A 22839-nucleotide genomic window follows, 5' to 3' on the forward strand; every position below is an offset into this window, starting at 1 on the left:
GATTTCATTCTAGAACACTGCAACTACCATAAATCACCTTTTGGACTGTTCAATATGATCACTTAGCTGCAGTGGAGTGCTATCTCCATGCACTACGCAGACAGAAAGAAGAACAGTGATTTTTACTTGGGGAAAGGAAGGAACATGGACAAAACCCCAGGTTTACATTTCAAGCTGTCAAGTGAAGTGATGTCAGACTGCAGATCAACACACTCCAGTCTCCTCAGAGTCCAAAGTGTGCATCTAAAATCCTGCATTTACCCAGATATGTTCCATGGCTCTGGAGCAAGCTCGTGATGATGACATCATACACACAGGTAATAATTTAAGGGGGATGACAGCAAAAGATTAGAAAGGGAAGGTAATTCAACAGACCTCCTTTGCCAGTGGTTCTTCCCATTTATAGCAAGTGCCCCAAGCACGACCTTGTAGAGACTCTTCTGCAGTTAATTACTCACTGAGCCAACTCATGAGTAAGAATCTGTGCCTGGATTCTCCAGGGCTACTTTGTTCTTAGGTAGCACTTTGGAAATACATTTAAATTTCCTTTTATGAATAGCACACACTGGTGATTCAGGATGTGATTTCAGGGTGTTTATAAGTTCCCAATATCTTAAGGCTAGAAATAGGCAAGAAAAATCACACTCTTCTGCCTGGGGAGGGCAAATCTTTCCCCCACTGACAGCTCGAGCCTTCAATCTATTCTCGCTCATACACAACCATAAATCACAGCTTATAGGAAGAGCTCACCAGTACCAGACATGAAGGCTAAACTCATTAAAAAACCTGCAGCAAAGTCCCTGTTGATGAAGCCTTGTAAGAAATAGAGGACTAATGAAAATAGGCTCTCAATAACACTGGAATAAGTGGGTAATTTCTCCTCTGAAGCAGACTTACCTTGGCTATTCTCTGAAGACAAAATTGAGGAATGCAGTAGAAGCTGTGAAGGTAGTAGGATCAAAATCCCACTTTATCAGTAGAGTGAAAAAAAGTTCTTTGTCTACTTGAAGGTGACTTTTTGTAAGGAAAATGTTATGGAATCACAGAATGGTTTGGGTTAGAAGGGACCTTAAAGCTCATCCAGTTCCACCCCCTGCCACAGGCAGGGACACCTTCCACCAGACCAGGCTGCTCCAAAGCCCACACAACCCGGCTTTAAATGTTGGTGAAGTTCTTTGTCTACCTGGAAGACTTTTTGTAAGGAATCACAGAATGGTTTGGGTTGGAAGGGACCTTAAAGCTCATCCAGTTCCACCCCCTGCCACAGGCAGGGACACCTTCCACCAGACCAGGCTGCTCCAAAGCCCACACAACCCGGCTTTAAATGTTGGTGACAAAGTTACAGGAAACCTGAGTTTGTCCTGGTTAAATGAAAAATTTTCTCTTGACATATCCAGTTTAAAGAAATGAACAGCAGCACTGAAGCAGCAGAGTAGAGCACAGAAGGAAAAGGTGCAAACCAGCACCAAGCACAAAAATAAAAGGCAGTAACATCACAGAGGAATGCTGTGCTTATGGCTAAGATGCCACAGCACTGATTGTTCAACTTGCCTGCTCAAACTCCTCCATGTCCACCTCGCCGTCACCGTTCAGATCAAACATCTTAAAGGCGATTTCAAAATTCCTCTGGGGAGCTACGTGAAAAACCCAACAAAACACAAAAACCAGTTAACAAAGATACAAAAGCTCAATTAAAAAGGGGCATAAGTTCTGAATGACTTTATCCAAAAGCAATTTTGCCTAATTCTTTCATTTTTAGTGAGGAAATGCAGCTCTTAGGAACCTCTGGCTATGAGCTTCATGGTGCTCCTTTTACCAAAGGTCTTGACAAGGAGTTGTAAGGAGGTGATATTTCTGGAACATTTGTTCTATTTACAGGTGGAAAAAGCTGAAAAACAAGATGCCATCTGGTATTTCTAATGACAGTTAACAGAAAATGATGCTGCAGCAAGAGCTCCAGCCTGTTCCATGCAGTCCAACACCAGTTTGGCCAGAGGATGTTCCTCAGGCACTGCACTCTCTCTGCTTCCCATGGGTGAGGAGCAGCCCTGGAATCTGGGCAGTTCTCAGCTCTTGCCTCCCTGTACAAATTTAAACAAATCATGACCACTCTGTCTCAGCCCAGTCATGACACTGAGAAGAGGTGTGGGCTGGAGCTCATGAGCTGAGACGCCGCTGTACCTTATTTTTCATTGCATTTAGTCTGTGCTGTCACGGTTCATTTAGTCAGAACTGCAAAAGCATCACTTCCCAGCCAACCACGCTCTTTTCCCTGCATCCCACCACAGAATTTCAGTACATTTCCATTCTGGGCTCTGTAACCCATCACTGTTTGCAGCTACAACACAGTGCCACAATTTTTTCCCAAATTAAGTTAATATATGAGGATTTATCATGCTCTGCTACTTTCAAATACACACCTCCTACAGGATTTGTGGTGTTTGCTGGGATTTCTAGGGAATCCTCTAGGTTATAACTAATGCTAAGGCTGTCATCTTAAGTGATCAGTTAAAATGTAGCTGCTTTTTTCATTTCCCAGCTCTAATGTAGATCACTGGTGAGGGTCAGCCCTCTTTAACCTCATCTGTGCAATCAACTTTTAGCATTTCCAGGGGATGCTCAGGGTATAATGAGTTTTTGCATACACCTGTCAACTTCATATCTTCAGAAAAATCCCTTCGCCCAGGATTTTTCTCCTGGGAAGCTGAGAAACCTCAGAAAAAAAGGAAACCAATATTATCTCATTTGCTTCTCCTGTGTTTTGCTACTTTGGAATGTGTTTGGAGATTGTTTATCCAACAGGTGATTGTTTCATTGGTTTCATGTGAATTGTTTTGACTCAATGGCCAATCAGGGCCAAGCTGTGTTGGACTCTGCAGAGAGTCACGAGTTTTAGCCTTCTGTAAGTATCCTTTCTGTATTCTTTAGTGTAGTATTCTTTAATACAATATAGTATAATAAAATAATAAATTAGCCTTCTGAGAACACGGAGTCAGATTCATCATTAAATTCCTTTGTCTGGGAACCCCACAAATACAATATCCACCCTTCTGTGGGAAGGCACTTCCCAAATGGGGGTGGGAAAGGGGAGACAAAGAGGAATCACTCAGACAAAAGGGAATGAATATGGAATTAACTGAACTGGATTTTGGATGTTTGTTACAGCTCCACATCAAAACTTTTACACTGTGTTTTCTCCTTGCTGTAATAACGACTAGCACTTTATCAGGAAAAGGTTCAGCAGACAGGTTAATGAGACCCCTTTCCCCAAATACTTTGTGCCCAAAATAGATGAATAAAGGCATTGGGGCTGATGGCAGGGACAGCCTGTCACGACCTGCTTGATATACACAGCACACGTGGTGCTGCTCTTATCATCCCTGCACTTCCAATTTCTCCCTGCCAACGACTCGAGCCTGGAATTCCAGACACCACGTGCAGGAGCAGCTTCTCCTGTGACCACAGCCACGTGGTGGGTCATCCCCCCTTCCACCCACATCCCTGCTGTGCCTCCACACAGCTCATCCCTCCTGCCTCCCTCCTTCACTCGCTGTCCCTCATTAACTCAGTGTTAATTGACCTGGGAACAGCCTGTCCCCAGCACCACCTTCATAATCTCTCCAATGACACACAGAATTTAAGGGATTAACCTCCTCTGTATCCATTCATCCTCTCCAGTGATTAATTCCCCATTTTTTTTGAAGAGCAACAAGCTTCCAACTACCCCCTAAATATTTCAAGAACATGTGCAATTTTATTCACTTTAATTGCAAGCACTGCATGAAAGCCTGGAAGCATTTTCTTCTTTTTAGCCCCAAAATCTGGCACTAGGGAAATGGTGTTTCCACTATGAGGAAGAGGACGATCAGACAAGTTACAAGGTTCTCATCTAGAGGTTACAAGGTTCCTCATCTAGTTACAAGGTTCTAGAAAAAGAGTAGTCAACACATATTTCTTACTCCATTTTCTCTACCAGGGTATAATGGTGTTTATTTAAAGATTGGGCAATTTGTTACTCCTTGGGAAAAACTGTCACAGGTTGGGTTCCCCCCCCCACCCTTTTTAAGGAAGTATACAATACCACATCCCATTTGTGCAGAAACATGGTGAACAGAGTAAAATACTCACTTGTCCCTCACAAGGGCCATTTCCCTCCTTTTCCATCTCTAAACACACATTTCCATGAGCAACATATCAAAGCCCCAGAGGAGAACACCACCTCCAAAATTTAAATGAGCAGTTCAGCATCAAAAATCTGCAGGGTCAGTATTTTCTAAAGACAGGGAAGGGTGGCTTTCATTTGGCAAATTCAATTACTTCACTCCTTCAGCTAATAAATGGCATGGCTGGTTTCTTCCTTTGATCTACACATCCAGCTCCAATTACCTGTAATGACACTTCAATCCAAACAGTGTGACCCTGAGCCAGGGGAACCAGAGGGCACCCAAGACAATTAGCTCATCCCACTCCTGCTCAGGAAGGAAAGTTCATTAGAGATGTACACCCCTGGTGTCCAGGACTGGATTTATGGGGCCTGAGTCAGATGATTTCTGCCTCTCCCCTTGGCTGTGATGCTTCTGGCCAGGATTTATGTGGGAAGAGCTGCCCTGAGAGCTGCCAATCCCACTGTGCCTGCCTTGCCCATTACCTCAGCCTGCGCAACCTCCCTTTCCCTTCCTCTTCCTGCACTTACATCCCTCAAACTCACAGACCACAAAAGCAGCAGACACCAGATTGCCCAGTTAAATGTAGCCTCTTTTATTTTGCCCCCCAAATTTTACCATTTCCAACTGCAGCATCTCTAAATTTCCCCACTGCCTCCTTAATTAAGATGCCTCCAAACAAACCCAATATTCCTTCTGCAGTGGTTTCCAAAGCCATTTAAAGGCCTGTTTGGTTCTCATATGGCCTGATGCCTGTCTTGATAAGGGAAAACCATCTCTGGGTTTTCCCCAAGTGCTCTGCTGCACTCCCAGCTCTCTCTGATTGTGTGAGCTGTCTCCTTAGCATCCTTTTTTACATTATTAAAAATAGAGACTGTTTCATTGCGACTGATTTCCCTTGGGCAATGAGGCAGAAACTGGTCGGGGCAACTGCAGTTTCTTTTTTAGCTTTATTTCTATCTTTAGATGTTCAGGAGGATCCTCCAAATCATTAACATGGAAGCATGGAATGGTTTGGGTTGGAAGGGACCTTAGAAATCACCTAATCCCTTCCATTAGGCCAACATGAGTGAAAATGTGGTACTGAAGCCCACACCACTACCAGTGAACTCCTAGACATACATGGAAAGATCCATAAATACAGACCTAGACATAGATATATGGAAAGATCTGGTTGAAATGATCCTTTAGATCCATAATTCCACCAGCTCTCCATGCCAAGTTGCTTTTTCAGCTAACCCGGGATTTAGCGCAAAAGGCAATTAACATTTTTCTTGATTCATTTCTTCCAATCAAATATTTGGGGACACAAAGAGAGCAAGTAAAGCAGAAGCCAAACACAGGAATGGAAGATAGATGAGTGTCCTTCACCAGCAAACAAATAACAAGCAGCAGCACTGACCACGTGGAAAAACCCACTTGGATCCAGCAGGGTAAAGCCCCCGGGAAGCCCTGAGGGATGAGATGGGTTGATTAGGCATCTTTGAGCCAATTATGCCATTTTAAACTACTTTCAATTATTCAATGGACCAATTTGCAGCACTCAATTGCTCTTTACAGCCCTGTACTCTCAGCAAAAGCAATGCACTCTGAAAGACATTAAAAGCTCACTGATGAGAAAGGCCACATTTCCTTGGCTTTGTGCTCATTTGGGATCTTCTCTTTCCCAAAAACTCAACATTCCACACTTGGAGACACCTCTCAGTGTATCTTGCCCTCTGATCTCCAGCAAAGGAGCTGTATTTTAAGAAAACCCAAGTCTTAACACACTTTTGGAGAATACCCATTGCTCCCTCCTCATGGAGCTGGGAATCTCTTTGCCAAAACAGGATGATTTTTGGTGATGTTCCTTAGAGGAAGTAAAACTTCTGGCTACTCCTTAGAAAACACTGGAATATCTCGTCTTTTGGTGGGAATTTGTACACAAAGCAGCTCATGGCTCCCAAGGCTTAATAACTCCCCAAGCAACTCCAGTGTGGGAAGAAGGATCAAGAACTCAGCTGGGGAAAATCAGTCATTTAGAGTTAAATATCCCATGGTTGCTTCTTTTCCATTTATTCCAAAATGAAGAAAAATAGATGTGCAAAGGCCACAGTATCCTGAAAGTGAATCAATCCCAAGCTAACACAGTCCTGAAGCAGAGACAGCTATCCATAGAATATAGATGGCTGAGCCCCAGCTGCAGTAAATATAGGGAAAAATCCCATTAAACTTAATGTTGCAGATATTTTCTTTTCATTACTATTCCACCATTTCAGAAAATGTAGTCCAAAAACACCAAGCTGGGGTTTTTTTAATGTTAATCAACCCAAAAATGTAAGTAACAGGCAGCTAAAAACCTGAGCCCACAGCACAAACACTGAGCCACAACATCATCAGTTCCAGAGGAAAAATGGGTTATTTCTTCTCCCAAAGAAGGATCAGAACTAACTCTGAAATAATGCAAGTGCATCATCTTGGGATGCAGGGAGAAATTCTTCCCTGGGAGGGTGGGGAGACCCCGGCAGAGGGTGCCCAGAGAAGCTGTGGCTGCCCCTGGATCCCTGAATCCCCCATCCCATCACACCACACAAATCCACGGGATGAAGAGATGAACAGAGGAAGAGCAGGTGAAGGATGCAGGCTGACAGAACCTCCCATGCCCCACTCTTGAGTTTTCAAATCACTCGAGAACATCCCAAACTGCCAATTGTGAAAAATCATTTCCATTTCTGTCCTTCAGCATGGCACAAGTGGGATGCCAAGTCAGAGAGCTCTCCCTATGCCAGGAAGCAACCAGACTTGTGTTTGGAAGTTGGGATATTCCCTGGAAGATGCTGCTCAGATACATCTTGGAAATGCCACAGAGCAGTGAAGAAAGGTGGCAGAAAGGCAGGAAGACAACCTTGCTCCAAATAGTGAGGGTGAGATGGACCCATGGAGGGAAAAGACTGAAGATAAAATGAACATGAACAGGACTACAAACAAAAATAGTTCTCTAACTTAAAGCAACCTTTTCTTGTGGAAATGGGCCCCTGGCACAGGGCACAGCAGGATTAAAGCACCACTGCTGAGGTAAAGGTTTCACTCATGGCAGGGATGGGGCTGAAGACTTTCCTGTCAGCCAGGAATAATTGATTCAGAACAGTCGTGGTCCAAAGGGAGCCTGGAGATCCCAGTGTGGGAGATGTCCCTTCATCCCAGGGACACACACAGAGCTCAGTATCTGGCCAGAACACAGTTTCCGGAGTTAGATGGCTTGAAATTTATTCCCTACACACAAGACAGAAAAAAAAACAAAACCAGAGGTGAGTCTATCCTAAGTGAGAGTTACCTGCTGCTGGGAGAAGGAGCTGCAGGTCTGCTATGAGAGCCCTGGCAAAAGGCTAATTATTGTGGCTTCAGCCAATGTTATTTAATCCTCCTGCCAGGAGAATTAAATCCAGACACAGCTACAGTCCAACTGTGGAAACAACACCAATTTATTCTTTTCATGCCCAGCTCTCCTCAGTACCTGTTAATGAAGGCAGAATTAGTGTGCCTTGACAATGGACCCCATTTGCTGGGAAACTGCAGTCACTGGCAGTGGAAAAGCTCTTTTTCTCCTTCCTCCATTTGTTTTGCAAGTCCCAAAGCAAACACCTCTTTGGTCAGGAAGCCATGTCTTTGTTTTCCTGTAACATTCAAAGGATCCAAGGGAAATTCCATCAAAATTTGCTCATCTTTCTACCTCTGCCCCAAAACACAAGGAGCAGCTGAAGCAACAGAAACCGTGGAGTTGCCTCAAGGCCCCTCAGCTCTCATTGCCTTTAACAGAAGGTTGACTTTCTGAAGCAGCTAAAAGCCATTTTATTAGTTGTTTTACAAGAAAAACTTCACAGAAACACAGCAACTGGGGAGAACAGACAGTGCTGGAGTGAGAAATGGCTCGTAAATAAGATATGGTGACAGACTCATTCTCGGAGCAATGTGCAAACAGCTGCCTGAGAGCAACATGAAATGAAGCCTCCAGCCTTCTCTCCTCCTCTCACTCCCCATTTCACAGAACTCAGAACTCAGGTCAAGCTGCAAAGACACCTGAAATGAGCAGTTTGGGGAAACATAATGACACAGAGCCCTTGGGGCTTCTTGTTTCCCAAGGCTCTCATTGATCAGTTTGGAATCCAATGAGCCAAACCAGACCATGATGGATCTCTCCCCATCACTCTCTCTCCTGCCTCCCTCTCCCCCAGACCCAATCTCCCACTCCCCCTTTTGATTATCCTGCTTAGTCTCAATATGCCATCTTCCTTTCCCAATATTTATTTGGTTTTATCAATTTGATGTAATCTACAGCTCCACCTTGTCCAGATATTTCCTTAATGTTTGGGTTATTTAAACAACACAGGGAGAAAACAATTATTGAACTGTCACATTTAATATTTACTTCCCTCATTCTATTTTATTTATTCATTTCTCTCTTTTATTTATTTACTTCTAGGGAAAAGAACCCAATCAGGAACTACTGGATTCCTGCAAGGCAATGTTCACTAGTCAGAGAGTAAACCAGTGGGGTGCAACAGTCAGTTTTCTATTTAGCCACAGGGTAAGGCTTGGATGGGAGTTAATTTTAAAAAAGCAAATGCTTCAGAAATGAAACCCAAACTCTTCCTCCAGGGAATCACTAACAGGAGCTCCAGAGATGTTCCTCCATCTTCAGTAATCATTTAACAAACTTCCCAAATGTCTACAAGTCACCCTCAAAGCCCTGGAATTTTTTCCCCTCCCTTTGTTTTTAAATTTTCCCTTTTGAAAGCTCCTGCCTTGCCCTCAAAGGCCCAACATGGCTCCTCAAAGCCAGTTCTGGCTCCTCATTAATCTAACTCCCCTGTAATTGAGGACACACTCAAAAGCCCAAGAGCAAGAGGAATAAAACCCTGTCCCTCCCTCACAGCCTCCAAAACAAGGCTGGCTGCTCCTCCAACACAAGGTGGTCCTTTTCTTTTATTCCCACAACAAACAAGTTAAAGAAAAGCAAGAACAATTTCTCTTACTGCTGCCTGTGGAAGCACATGAAATTAATTTTGTGCCCTGTGTACTTGATTAGGGGGTTGTTCACCACCAGCACAACCATAAAAACAAGGGCAAGAGTGTTTTCCAAACCACACTCAGTAATGTGATAGCAGAGGTTTGAGAGTTCATTGTCATCTCTGGAGGCTCAGATGGAAAGCCCTCATTACACAAGTGAATACCCGAGATCATTTTGGCAGAGCCCAGATGAATGCAAGGAACAGCAAAGGTCTTAAGAGCCAGTACGGGGACTCAAATAAAGAAAAGCAAATTAAAGTCATAAAACAAATTCCCTGGCTCGAACCAGCTTCATCTCTCTGTTTGTTTTCACAACATGAAGGTCACACACAAGTCTGCCCCTGCCAGGTCCATCTGACAACAAACAAGACCTTGAGCATTGCTGCTTCCCAGGAATAGATCCTCGGTAAATGAAGAGCTGCCTCTCGTGTCTCCTGTTACAACATGCAAGAACATGGAGGGAGAATAAAGCACCTGTTGCTGTGACAAAGCATCAGGGATTAACCCAGCTGAGTCCCTGAACAGCACTGGGCAGGCAGCAGAGGGCTCTGCAGGTAACTGGGAAACATCCAGTTTTATAATTTCACAGATCAGGTCAGCATGGAATAGATCCATGATTAGGTGGCCAAGTTTTCTCTTTTTAAATCTGAAAATAAAATGTCTCAAGTTTATTTGGACAGTGGCTTATTCCCCCTTACCCCACAGTTTCTAATGGGGCTGAGAAACTGTCATTGACTTTCCTGTTTATGACACAGCATCTTCCAAGCAGTCAGAGAAGCTCTGCAAATGAGGTTTTGAGCTTGACTTCCACGTGAAGAAAGTCTAGAAATGCCATTTGACATTATCAAAGGCTTCAGTTTCACTGGCTCTTGCCAGCAAAGCAAACTTTTCAGTGCTGGCACTTGGAGTGCAGACGACTTTGCTGGAACAGATTAGCAGATCATGGAAATATCACAAATGCAAGTCAAGGGCAGCAGGGTGAAAAGACAGAAGGTATCTAATGATACTGGTTGAAATGTAAACAGCTTAACTTCCCTCCTCATTGGATTACATCACTCACAAACCCAAGTTCACCCAAGTGAAAACACAGCTGGAAAAGGGAGTTTGGAGAGGTGTGAAACCCCTGAAAAGCTGGAGATCTCTGTTCATCCAAATCCAAGAGAATATCACATGAACACAGCTCAAGAACACATCTCCATTTACAGATCTGAACAACAGGTCAAGTGACTCATTAAAAAAAAATTTGTCACATTTCAAAATGAGAAATAAATCTTCAGAAGTCATCAATCAGCTTGTCTTTTCAAAGCACTGGAAGCTCAGGCTAAACCAGATCGAGCAACAGCAATTGCTCAGCTCGAGTTGCAGGCAACCAAGAAGGCCTTTTAGGGAAATGCATGTCAACAAGCTATTACTTGTGAACCCTGAAAACTTCAAAAAAGCAGGAATTGCAGAGAAAACCCCTGCTGTACTTACTGGAAAGGACGGTGGTGAGGAAGATGTAGTCGGAGAAAGAGATGAGTCCGCATTCTCCGAGCGCGTAGAAAATGCTGTCCTCGTCAGCAAACTTCTCCCTCTCCTGGGACAGCTTCTGTCATCCACCCGAGCCACAGCCCAAAGAGAGCACACAAAGCACCAGATTAAACACAGAAATGGAAGGCTTCATTTGTATCCTTAGCACCAACAAGCCATTCCATGGACACACACAACCCTACTGTCTCCATCCATATCCAGTGGACCTTTCCCAGCCTTTGGGTCTGATCAGAGAAGTTCTGCAAAGATCAGTGCTTCCCCATCCCAAATGAGGATAAGGAATTGCATGGGATTTTGGTGTTGGTTCAGCCCAGCTGAAATAAACATAAATAAAATGGCCAGTTTGCTTAAAATCTTTGAGATTAGTGGTAAAAAACTCAGACTTTAATACAGGATTTAAAGAGGAAATTGTATTTCACTGACAGCTTTTTAGTTAGACTCTGTTGTAGAAAAGAGCTGAGAAAGGACTATTTGACATGAATATAAAGTCTGATCAAAGTTATCCAAACTGTACGTGTGTGTGTGAGCTCAAAGAGAGGACTGGGCCTGAAACCAAACTCAATCCCCCTCTTGCTCCAATTCTGTTCCATTTATCAGCTCATAATATCTTACTAAGCTAAAAATTCAAGTCCCTTTGATCTGCAGAACCCCCAAAGGCTGAAAAGGATCCATAAAACTGTTAGGGAATCCACACTGGTGACCCACTTTAAGGACACAGTAGGAGGAGGCACACACACAGAGGAGAATTAAATGAATACAAAGGAGAGTAGGGGTGGGTGAGGTTATTCCATGGAAACCAGGCCATGCAAGCACACGCAGGCACGGTGAAAGCAAGGCTGGATTTAGGAATGGTTTTAGGAAAAACCACCAACAAACACCACCACAAGAGGGTCCAGCTACACAACTGTCCCCCACCGTTACCTCTGTCTAGCGGAGATCCCACCATATACAAGATAAAGGAAAGAAAACCGGTTAACCAACAATAAAACAGGCAGGCAAAACATCACATCAAGTTGAATGGTTAGGCTTGCCAAGAGCAAGGAAAGTTTGGAGCAACCAGGTGGTTGCTGTGACTGGAAGCCTATGGAGATATCCCAGCAAGTGTTAGCTCATAGCTTCTCCACTGTCTGCGGCTGATGTCTCTCATCCACCTCAAGTTTTTGGGTTTTTTTTTATTTTTTGAGAGAGAACTCACCATTATTTGTGATTGCAGAGTGGGGATGAGCTCAGCTAATAATTTAGATGAAAACTTAACCTGTATCTGGCTTGGAAACCACAAGAAAAGAGACAAAAATAATCATATAGATCACAAAAAAAAAAGTTTCCAGGGAAAAAGACATCAGTTCTATTGATCACATAAAATTGTTCTTGTTTCTCCAGGTGATAAAGGCACATAAAACTGTGCCTTTACCACCTGGAGAGCACCAGGAATTTAGTAAGAGGTGAGTCACTACCAGCAGACAACATGCTAATGGCCTTCATTTGATGCAAGATAACAGCCAGTTATGCCTATGGGGTACCAGGTTGAAATATCATTTCCTCAAAAAATGGTTTTGCTTCCATTTCCATCAAGATGAATCCAAAGCAAAAAATAACATTGATGCTTATGTGAAGAACAAACATCTGGTTTTCCTTTGAACCAGAGACAGGATTTGGGGAGAAAGCAGCTCCCTGTGACTGCTGCTGGAGGTGTTGCCAGCAGCATCTCACCTGCTCCTGTGATTTATTGCCTCTCCCTCTGATTGCCTCTCTTGGGCAGCATTGATCATAATCTAGCTATTGGCATCTTGCTTGAAGAATCCCATGAGAAAGTTCCAGAAGGTGGTTTATTAATTTTTATGGGTTTCTTTGCTGCACTTAAAATTCATAGTCAGCATCAAACAGCTCAAAATATTTCTCATAAGAGGAAAGCGCATCCACAGATAAACAATAAAAAAGGATATTAAGTTAGTTGATCTCTGAAATATAAAGACAGATGGGAGGGAGAAGCATTTACCCATTTGCACCTTCCTTTGAGCAAACACAGTAAAAAAAAAAAAAAAAAAAAAAAAAAAAAAGAGTTATTTATTTATATTAAAACCAGCATCTACTTGTCACTAATCCAGGGAACACAAGCTGTAACTACAGTGCTCAGCTATTTGTAGCTTGTGGAAAAGGGAATTCCTCACCCTGATTTTAAGAGAAAGTAACAACTGCCCTGATCAATCAGATTTTCAGGTTCCCAGCAGTAGAATAGAAGCTTAAAAAAATCCCAGCTCTCCCATCCATTTTCCTCTGTCCCAGTGAGAAGCTGTGTTTGATTGCTTTCCATGAACTTGTGGGAAGCTCACCCCACTGTGGGAAAGGCTCAAAGCACCCTTTTTCCAGGAGCTGTTCCCCACCACAAAACATTGCTGCAAGGAATGATATCTAACCTCCAGGAAAAATAATATAAAATAAATCAATCTACCTATTTCACAAAGCACAACGTGGGCTGTTGTCACCCCTCAAAGTTCAAGGTGATTGACCCAAAGTCAGTCCTCACTAACACCTCAAACCACCCTTTTCCACACCCACCTTCCTTCCAGCACATTCCAATTCAGCCAGAAAGGTGATGCATGGTATCAGAACACCCAGGGAAAAATCCCTTTCCAAACCTCCACCTTCTTTTAGAGACAAGTCATCTCCACAAATAATTATCCACGCCCTTTTGTATCTGAGCACGAGGTAATTCTCAAAGTGTTCAGTTAAAACAGTCAAATGTCTTCCAATTAACATTTTTTCCATGTTAAATCCACTCCCAAAACCAGAGTAATTGGTTAAGATAATTCAGCACACCCAAAAAAACCCCCATTTAAACCTGAGCATTCACGAGTGAGCAAGCCATGGGGAACACTTTACAATTATGATGTATTTTTTAATCAAGCAGTAGATTCATATTTAACAAGCACACAGACGAGCAGACATCCAAATTAACATGTAAAAGGAAAAAGAAATCCAAATGTCTCACTGCTTTTGGCACAAGCATGGCTGAGTAAGTTCAGTGAGAAGCCACCAGTCCAGTCTCAGTGGAACAAAACTTGTGACAGGTGTACAGGCAGATTCTCTTACAGTTCCAGACACGGATGACAGGTCAAAAAACTGACTTAAATTCAAGATACAGAGCTTGCTTTGCCCTTCCCAACTCAGCTCTAAGCTCAATCAGAACCAAGATGTGGTTGAACAGATCAATGCAGTGACCAAGCTTCCCCAAACCCACGTGCTAGAGGAAAAAGTCATGTGCTGCATGCAGGCAACTCCCCAGAGTTCTTTATGTACAGGCTGGCTGCAAAGCACCCAAAGATACATCACAAACTTCACATATTCCACCCCAAAACTGATCTGCTGTTGGAGCCTCCCTTAAGTTAAGGACATGGTACAGCTTCCAACAACAAGGATTGGTGGAAAAACCCCATGGAATCCTTATGTTCCTCACCAAATATTACCTTTATTTCGGATTTTAAAATTGTTTTCTCAGGGCTGAGTGAAGAGTGAAATGTGGTAATATTGAATTATGCAAATCTGAAAAACAAAGGTGTATTTTTGTACATGGAGGGATGCTTTCTCTGCAGAGGCAGAGATGGGCACACAGTGCTGGTGCTCCTACTCCTAATGCAGGACTAGAGAAGCCTGACCACCTAAATCCTGGCAGCCCCACTTCATGTGGCATTCCAGAAACTACAGCGTTTAATTTGGGAAGACATTCTTGGGAAATCCCTCAGAGCTGCCAGTGTGGGTTTCCATCTGGAGAAGGAAAGGACATTTTGGGCATGTTTCTTCCTGTAATTTATGTTTCAGCACTACATTTGCACTTCCATCAACCAAAGCTTCAGGAATTTATCAGCCCAATGTGACCACTTACACCTTCCAAAACAACAATAAAATAAATATCCATGAGAGATAATGGGTATTTCTCCAGAACCAGGAAGCAATTCTGTCAATTAGCAAGGGATTTTAGATGAAGAATAAACCACCTTTTATTGACAAGCATCATTGTACTCTGTTTGTTCCTTTTGAACAGAAACATTTTCAGGTGACCATTATTGTACTGAGCAAATACAAACCCATGAGTGTAGAGTGAAGTCACCTGGATGCAAAGCAATTCTCTTTCAGTCCCAACTGACCACCTTCAGTTATTATTAGAAAACATTAAAATAAGACATGAATTAATGTATTTCATTCTTTCTTTTCTATTAATGTATTTCTTTCTTGGTTAACTGTAGGCATGTAGGAAAAGAAGTCCTATTTGGCAGCAGTACAGGTGTGGATTATTGCAGCTTTTCCCAAGCAGGGCTGTTGAAAATCCAGGGAAATACATACTAAGAGACTTGGTAACAGACAAGGGAGAACCCTTAATAAATTTCAGTGCAAACCAGCTTGCTGTGGTAATTAAAAATATAAATGCTTTCAACTCTGTCTGCATCAAAACACTGAACCGAAAAAAAGGAGGATTTCAAACTTTGCTCATTTTTTAAGACTTTAAAGAGTCAAAGCACTGTATCTAGAGATTTCAGGCACCTCACTTTAAAAAAACTGTATAAAGAAATAAAAGGCTTTCAGGATTAGAGTTCAAAATTGAGCCTTTCAGCCCAAATGTTCCGAAGTTCTTAAGGGATAAAGAGATAGGGAAGGTCCCTCTGCACTATGAAACATGGACAAAAATGGGACTTGGGAGGAAATTGAGGGATTTAAGAGTTTTTAAAGTCAGTTCCATAATGTGGATGCAAAATAAGTAATTTTAAATGCACCGCCTGGCTTTTTTATATCACTTTTTCTACATCATTAAATAAGAAAAAAAAGTGTTTGAGGCTGTGATGAAAACAGCACAAGGACCTTTTGAAACTCATAAACCTCTTTTAGCCATGGGAAAGCTCACATTATCTGGAGCCACTAGGAATGATAATTTACTATGAAGTCTGCACACCAACACAGGCAAAGACAAACAGGTTCTCCATGGCAAATTGTGGTGGCTGAGTGCTGACCTAAGAAAATGCTTAACATTTACTGTTGGCAGATAATACTGCATAATTGGCAGATAACACCTTTCAAGGGCATATTTCAATTGAGGTTTTAAAAACTTTTCATTTTGGGGGGTTATTTTATCTGTGTATCTACAGAGGGGCACAAAAATACAGAGCTGGACATGGGTGAGGTTGTCCTGCACGTCCTTTCACTCTAAATTTGAGCACATCCAGAGAATGAAAACCTGGGCAGCAATTCTTACTGCAGGTGGACTCCTGTGACTGGAAAGAGAAATCTGCATTCCTTCCCTTCCAGCAAGGCTGTAAATATTCAAACCACCTTTCAAACAAAGGGCACCTGCAATGCAAGGCCAGCATTCTGCACAACCCAGAAAATCAACCACACAGACTCTCCCAACCCGTGGCAGGCAGCAGAGCCACTCATGCAAGGGAGAAACCCCTGCAGGAAAAGCCAAGAGGAAATGCTTTGGAAAAGGGACAGTCTACACTTGTGCTCCCCTCAGCAGGGTAATGAAATCACAATCTGCAGGACCACTGGGGCATTCTGCATCGGAATTTAATGGGGAGGATTGAAATTAGGGTCCTTGATGGCTCAAATAAAGCTTCTAAAATGAGCTGAGTTTTGCCACCTTTGAATTTAAACAGCTGTTTAGGTCTCTGATGGAAATTGGGATGCTGCTCTCCCTCATCTCAGCCTGCATGACCAAGATGAATTCATTGTGCTGCTCCTTCTCTCACGCAGAAATCCCAGTGTGAAAGGACACCAGGAAGAAAACAATAATTCTCTATAAAAAGTGATTATTAACCATTGGCTCAGTTGATGAGGTTGGGGCTGTACACTTGGTACTCACCACCAAAATCTTGTCAGTTCTCTTTCCCTCTCTCAGTCCTTTTTTTCCTTCACCTGCTTCTCCCATTCAGATTTTACCTCCTTTTGTAGCCAAGTGAGTTCAAGCATCTCCTAAAGCATTCCCTGTCACCCTCTCCTTCCATACCTGTTCTCCCTACTAACACCATGTCACCCAAGTACAGAGTTCTCAGAGCTTTGTTTTGTGTCCCTCAAATATTAAGCATTAAGCTAACACAAGCAAAACTATCAAAGAAATTAAGGCCAGAAATACCCCAGAATCCATTTTTGATTAAAAGACTGCATACACCCACTGAGGGCTTATTACCAAGTGGTTTGTTTTTCCTTAACTTTCCCTGTGGATTTCATTAAGGTCAAAAAGATACAGGGCAAACTCAAAGTGCTTAGAGATATTTTCCTCTTTACTTACTAATATTGAATGAACTCCCCTTTGCTGTCTAAATGTTTAGATTTTAAGAACTACAACAACTAAATATCTACTACCCATCATATTTTTTAATACAGCTCACTCTACATAATTCTGTAACTTGAAAAACTCAAGTTTGCACATGTAGCCTTTCCCAAAACGACACACCGTCAAATAGATGACATTTCCCCAAAGATTTGGCCAGGAAATCAAACTAACTTTGTGGCCTCAAGGGGAAAACACAATCTTCCAACAGAGCCAGCTCTATCACAGTCTCATTGAGCTGCAAAATAAGACAGAAGCCTCAGAGGACACTGTGAAGCCAGGAGGGCAGGGAGACACACATCTGAGCTTTGCTCAAAGCAGTTCCTGTTAATAGAGCCAGGTATTAATGGTTACCCTGAGGACTGTTCTCTCCACAAGCCAAACTCAGGTGTTCTGAAATAAATCCTGCAGGCTGAGGATCAAGGAGAGCACTCAGGAGTATTTATGAGAGGAGCAGGGGAAGAAGTGAGCATACACTGTCCCTTTCACATGAAAAGTGCATATTATGAGGTCTGAAGCACAAACTAATCAAAGCACATGCTGTCTGCTTTGTACCTGCCAGAAATCCTGGTGGGAGGGGAGAGGGTTAGAAAAGGGAAGAAAATGAGGGAATGCTTGGTTACACCAAAAAAAAAAAGCACAAACCAGAATTAGAATAAAGACAAGTATCAGAGATATTAGCAGCTGGAAGAAACACCCGCCAGGTACCTGGAAACCAGAACAAAAGAGGACAAAGAACAACCAGAGGATTTTAGTAGAAGCCCTGTGGAAATGAGCAGCAGAATTAGGGATACACACAGATAACAGCAAACAGAGCTTTGTCAAAGCCAAAATACACAAATGTTTGGTAGAGGAGTTAGGAAAGGAAGACACTTGTTCTGTACCTAAAGCAGCTCAGGTGCCCACAGGGATGTTTGTGCACTGCGTTAGAAGCAATTAAGAATTTTCTTTGACAAAATCCAGTTTTATTAAAAACAAACCAAGAAAAGAATTTGTATATTTCAGTGTCCACACAGGTCCCAGCAAATAGAGAAACATCAGAACTAAGTGAAGCAGATAGGAGGGTCAAGTTTGGCTGGGAGGGGAAAGCCAACAGGCAAAGAAACCAACCAACATGGACAGGGTGTCAGCAAAGAAAGCCAAGAAGATAAAAACCTTCTCAGCTCAGCTTTGCTGGTTATCTGGAATAAACTGCACCTCTGCTTGCTTCCACAAAGCCACAGGCAAGGATTTTGTCTCATCACTTCCTTACAACCCTTTTAGGGATGGCACAGGAATGTTTACACAGATCAGTGTAAGGTTATTATCCATGGAAGAAGGTGCCTCCTGGTTATTATGCAAATACTACCAGTGCTGAGATCAGAGGGTGCAGGAATTTAAAAGCAGGGAATCTGAAGTTGGACAGTGACATTTCCCATGGATTATGGACCAGAATGGCTAAACACTTCAAGGTACCTCCAAACAAACCATAATCCTCACCAGCTCCAGCTGGGGACACCGAGGACACATTCATTTCAAACTCAGTCACAACAGATGCTGGCAAGACCTCACACAGTTGGATTTAGAGGACTCCTCACCTGTTTTCATTGCATTTAACCTGCAGAACATGCCAAGTATCCTCCAAGTGCACCTGCACTGTATGCTGCTCTTTACTGAACTGTGATAATGGCTTTTGGTAAGGCAGCGTTTAGAGTTGTATCCTTTGGAATTAAGGTTTCAGAGGCACTTAAGCCTCCAGGGAGCTCTGACCCAGTGTTTGGCTCCTGAATGACAGCAGGATTTTAGGTTTGTCTCACTTGCTGCAAGTTTGGGTCTATGGCAGCTTATCGAACTCTGGTGAGAGCATCATGCTCCAGGCAAAGCCCATCCACAGAGCAAAGGATGCCAGAAATTCCAGTTAATAAATCAAGGCTCCTTTCCTTCCCACTCTTTCAAACCTGTGAGCAAGATCCTTCAATCCACCAGAAGAGGATGGTGCATGTACCTCCAATCTTCTCCTTGGGGATCCTCCCCGAGTACTTTTTTCAACTCCTCTGCTCCTGAGACGCTCTTTAAATCATCTGGAAAGAAATCTGCCTCCTGAGCTGACTCCCAGCAAGTGTTCTTTAATGGACACACACCTTCAGGTCAGGGCAGCTGAAGATACTCATTGCATTGGTCCATGGTATGACCCTGCATTATCCAGTGGAAGTGAATTCTAGAGATGTTTTACTGGCATTTAGAGGCACCATTTGAAGTATTTTCCTTGTCCTTCACCTTGCTTGGCATTACTTTATTGCATGCCCAAACATCTAGAGAAGTAAACATAAATGCTGGCAGGAAATACTTAAGTCATAAATTTAATTAGAGGGCACTGAAAGCCTCTCTAATTACTTACTGCAGGAGGGGAAGCTGTCGCTGGTAGCTCGAAGGCTCTTGCTCTTATTGAGCAGCAGCAAGGAATTCTCCCCACAGGAGAAAAAAGAGCAAGTCAAGTGTATCCTAATTAAACTAATAAGCCATCTAGAGTGGGGCTTTTCCTAAATAGGCCAGAGGACTCTTAAAAGCACTCCAGCTCACCTTCACCTTTCCACCAGGCTGCACTGCTGGAAGCTCAGCTGGGGGACACCTGGGAGCCCCCATGCTGGCTCACCAGGCTGGTGACAAGGTGGATATTCAGCTCACAATTCAGAGCAATAACATGAACAGCATTGTTTCTTTGTTTCTTTGAGAGATGAAGCTTGCCAATCATTAATGCATAAGCCAAAAAAAATCCATTGTTTCTTTGAGAGATGAAGCTTGCCAATCATTAATGCATAAGCCAAAAAAAATAAACAGAGAGAGCAAAATAAAAGAAAATTTTAAACAAACTCTGCACGACAACTTACGTAATGTTAATGAAGCTTTTGCTAGGTTAGACGTGCTAAGAAATCTCTACTACTTACTGAGAGCATATTCATCACTAAAACATGAGTTATTTCTTCTACAGATGGGTTAAAAATGCATTTGCTTTCCCACTGCCAAATGTAAGAGGGAAGAGACAGTGGAAACACAGCAGACAGACAACCATGGTCTGGGCACCTCCACATCCTGAGAGTGTGTCTGTTCTCACATCAGCCTTTTGCTCAGGCTCCATATGAAATATCTGCAAGCTGATTAATACCCTTTTTCTGCTATGAATGAATAGTAATCAATGCCTCTTTTCCCCTACTTTGCTGAGCTTGCTTCCCAAGGGAAGAAACCACCACTCTCAGGCAAAAATGGAGCCACAGGTTGCCTCCCTGTACACACTCAGCCCAAAAGCATGAGCCTGTGCTGGCACACACATCTGACCAAAGGTTTGTGCTGGCTGAGTGTCTCCAGGGTTTTTGGTCTTGCATGAGTGAAGGAAAAGCATTTAGGCTTCTATTACAGGAGCATTATTGCCATTAATAAGGCAGTAACATCTACCTCCCTCTCCAGTAACTCTATAAATTATCAGTAGGAAGAAGGAGGGGCAGGAAGATGGGAAAAAGTTGGATTTTATCTTCTCACCATAGCATTCAGTCATGTGCACAGCAAGCTAGCTCAGAAACCCAACAAAAGCACAATACAGAGGCACATCACTCCCAAAAATCCTTTGGCAAGATCAGTCCTGATCACCCCACAACAGGCAATTTGTTGTTTTGATGGCAGCTTTGCCTAAATAAAATGGGTTCTCTGAAAGGAGCAGCTCACACATCATCCCACTAATGCTGCAGCGTCTTCATCTCAAACACACAGGCTTGAAATTCACACAGATGCTACAAACACTGTCCTGGAATATGTCATTAAAATGCAACTAACTGCACAGACCTTTTAACTGAACCTCCTTCTAAACTACTGCTTGCATGTAGACATCACATTTGGAACTTTGCTTGGAACTAAAATCAATCCTCTTTCCCACTCATCAGCCAGGATCTGGCTTTTGGATTGACAGTGCTTTTCAGCAGCAGAGCTTGCTTATGTCTGACAGTTCACAAACTCCTTTTTCCTTAAAAAAGGAGAAGAACCTTCCAGTGACCAGGCCTATTTTTGAGTAGCACAATTCCCATTACCTCTGTGTAACATCCATAAGGATGCTTAGGGGAACAGGGATGACCCTCTCACCCTTCTGCCTGAGCTCAGCAGCTCCTCCAGCACACAAAGGCAAATCCCCTCCAAGCAGAGGCTGCTTTGATAATCCAAGAGGCATGTGTGGCTGGAACCAGGCACAGAGGAAGAGATGCAAAAGGGTTTTATCACTATGCAAGTGAAACTCAGAATGCATGAGGTCAGCTCTGCAGCACCTCAGCTGTGCTTGGCTGAGTAAAAGCAGTGTTATTTTTTTAAACTGGAACCCAAAGCAAGCAACAAAATGAGAACAAGCTGCTGTCAGATCAATCTACTGTCAGCTTCCTTCATTACCAAGGGAGAGCCAAGGCCAGCTCATTTTATCCTCTCCTCAAACTATCCTCTCACCTGGACATTACCACTGCCCTAACAGCCACAGCCAGATGTAGCCAGTCCCAAGGCACCTTTAAGCAGACAAGAACCTCTATTTCTTAATTTTCAGAGTGCACTGCTTCCAGGGTGTTATTAAGCTGTGGAAAAATCAGGTCCCAGGAGAAGATAATAATAAAGCAAAGTCCATTGCAGTTCCCTCAGTCTGCTGCCTCACTTTCAGGCAATCAGCTCAGAGACATCCAAGTGCAGCAGCAACATCTGTAAGTTATATAAAAAGCTATTTCAGTCTACTACAGGTCAGAGCCCTCTATGTTGAGGGGCAAAGGAACAGAAAGTTGAGTTCAAAGGATTTGCCTTTGGATTTTTTGTCCAGTGTGCAGGGAATTGCCTGCAGAGTGCTCGGGAGCAGAAGAGCGATTAGCAAAAATAGTGTGGGATTCAGCACTTCTTCCCTCCAAACAAATCCTGTTTATGTAAAGCCTAAGGGATGAGGGTGATAGCTTGACAAGATAAAATGATAAAAGTGAGTGAATGCAAACAGACTGTCATGAAACCACAGAGAGAAACACTGGGTATTTTGCAAAGAATAGACATCCTTTGGTTGGGTTGTATTTTTTAATCACAAAAAGCAGACATCACGTTTGTGGCAGGGGGGAAAAGAAAACAGGTGTTCACGACACGCTTTGGAGCTTTATGTATCAAAGCTAACTGCCAAAATCCACCTCCCTGTTGTCTGTTTTCCAGCAAAGCCCTGCTCTGCTGCCTGGGTAACCAGCACACCCGCCCAGTGCTCATGACAGGGACCCCAGGTATTTGATCATCTTGTTGTTACCTGTGCCTGCTAAACACAAACCAGGGAACTGCACATGTTCAGCCTACATTGTGTTTATATAAAGCTTTAAATTCCTATTTTTCCCCAGTGTTGAGGCTTTCTGGAAATGCCTGACACTGTGCCAGGTGCGCCCTGCAGCAATAGCAGGGGGAGATGCTGATGTCCCTTTGAAAGCTTCATTTTCAGATGGTGCAGATGGAAATGCTGCTAAAAGCTGGAGGACCATTGTGTGATATGATGGAAAATTAACTAACCTGCAGTCATCTGCATCAAGGAGTCCATCTGAGCTGCCAGTCCTGGGGCAGAGATGCCTTTACCACCCCAGTGGGATTTACAGTGTGGATAACAACAAATGGGATGCTACGTGGCTCCTCTTTCACAGGGAGACAAAACTAGATCAGAATTAAGATTTTTACCTCTCATGACAGCACAAACACCCAGAACAGTTGTGCAGTGCTGCAGGAAGAACCTGGCCTCAAAAGGGGAACAGAGAAAGGCTGTTCAGT

The 22839-nt window shown here is 43.1% G+C and overlaps 1 protein-coding gene across 7 annotated transcripts in view; it reads right to left on the minus strand.

The window, feature by feature from the left end:
* MICU1 (mitochondrial calcium uptake 1) overlaps nucleotides 1–22839 on the minus strand; it is an 87259-nt gene that overhangs the window by 31005 nt on the left and 33415 nt on the right. For 5 of the 7 annotated variants that reach the window (XM_041468096.1, XM_041468091.1, XM_041468093.1 and 2 more), the window contains exons 7-9: nucleotides 11661–11666; nucleotides 10683–10797; nucleotides 1552–1634 (exon numbers count right to left, since the gene is read on the minus strand). In XM_041468096.1, coding sequence (XP_041324030.1) covers nucleotides 1552–1634; nucleotides 10683–10797; nucleotides 11661–11666 — 204 coding nt within the window. The remainder of the gene's footprint in view (nucleotides 1–1551; nucleotides 1635–10682; nucleotides 10798–11660; nucleotides 11667–22839) is intronic. The other 2 variants (XM_041468097.1, XM_041468095.1) reach the window with 1 other exon arrangement.

Source organism: Pyrgilauda ruficollis, unplaced genomic scaffold (genome assembly GCF_017590135.1).
Source record: "Pyrgilauda ruficollis isolate IOZ18807 unplaced genomic scaffold, ASM1759013v1 scaffold210, whole genome shotgun sequence".
NCBI lineage: Eukaryota > Metazoa > Chordata > Aves > Passeriformes > Passeridae > Pyrgilauda > Pyrgilauda ruficollis.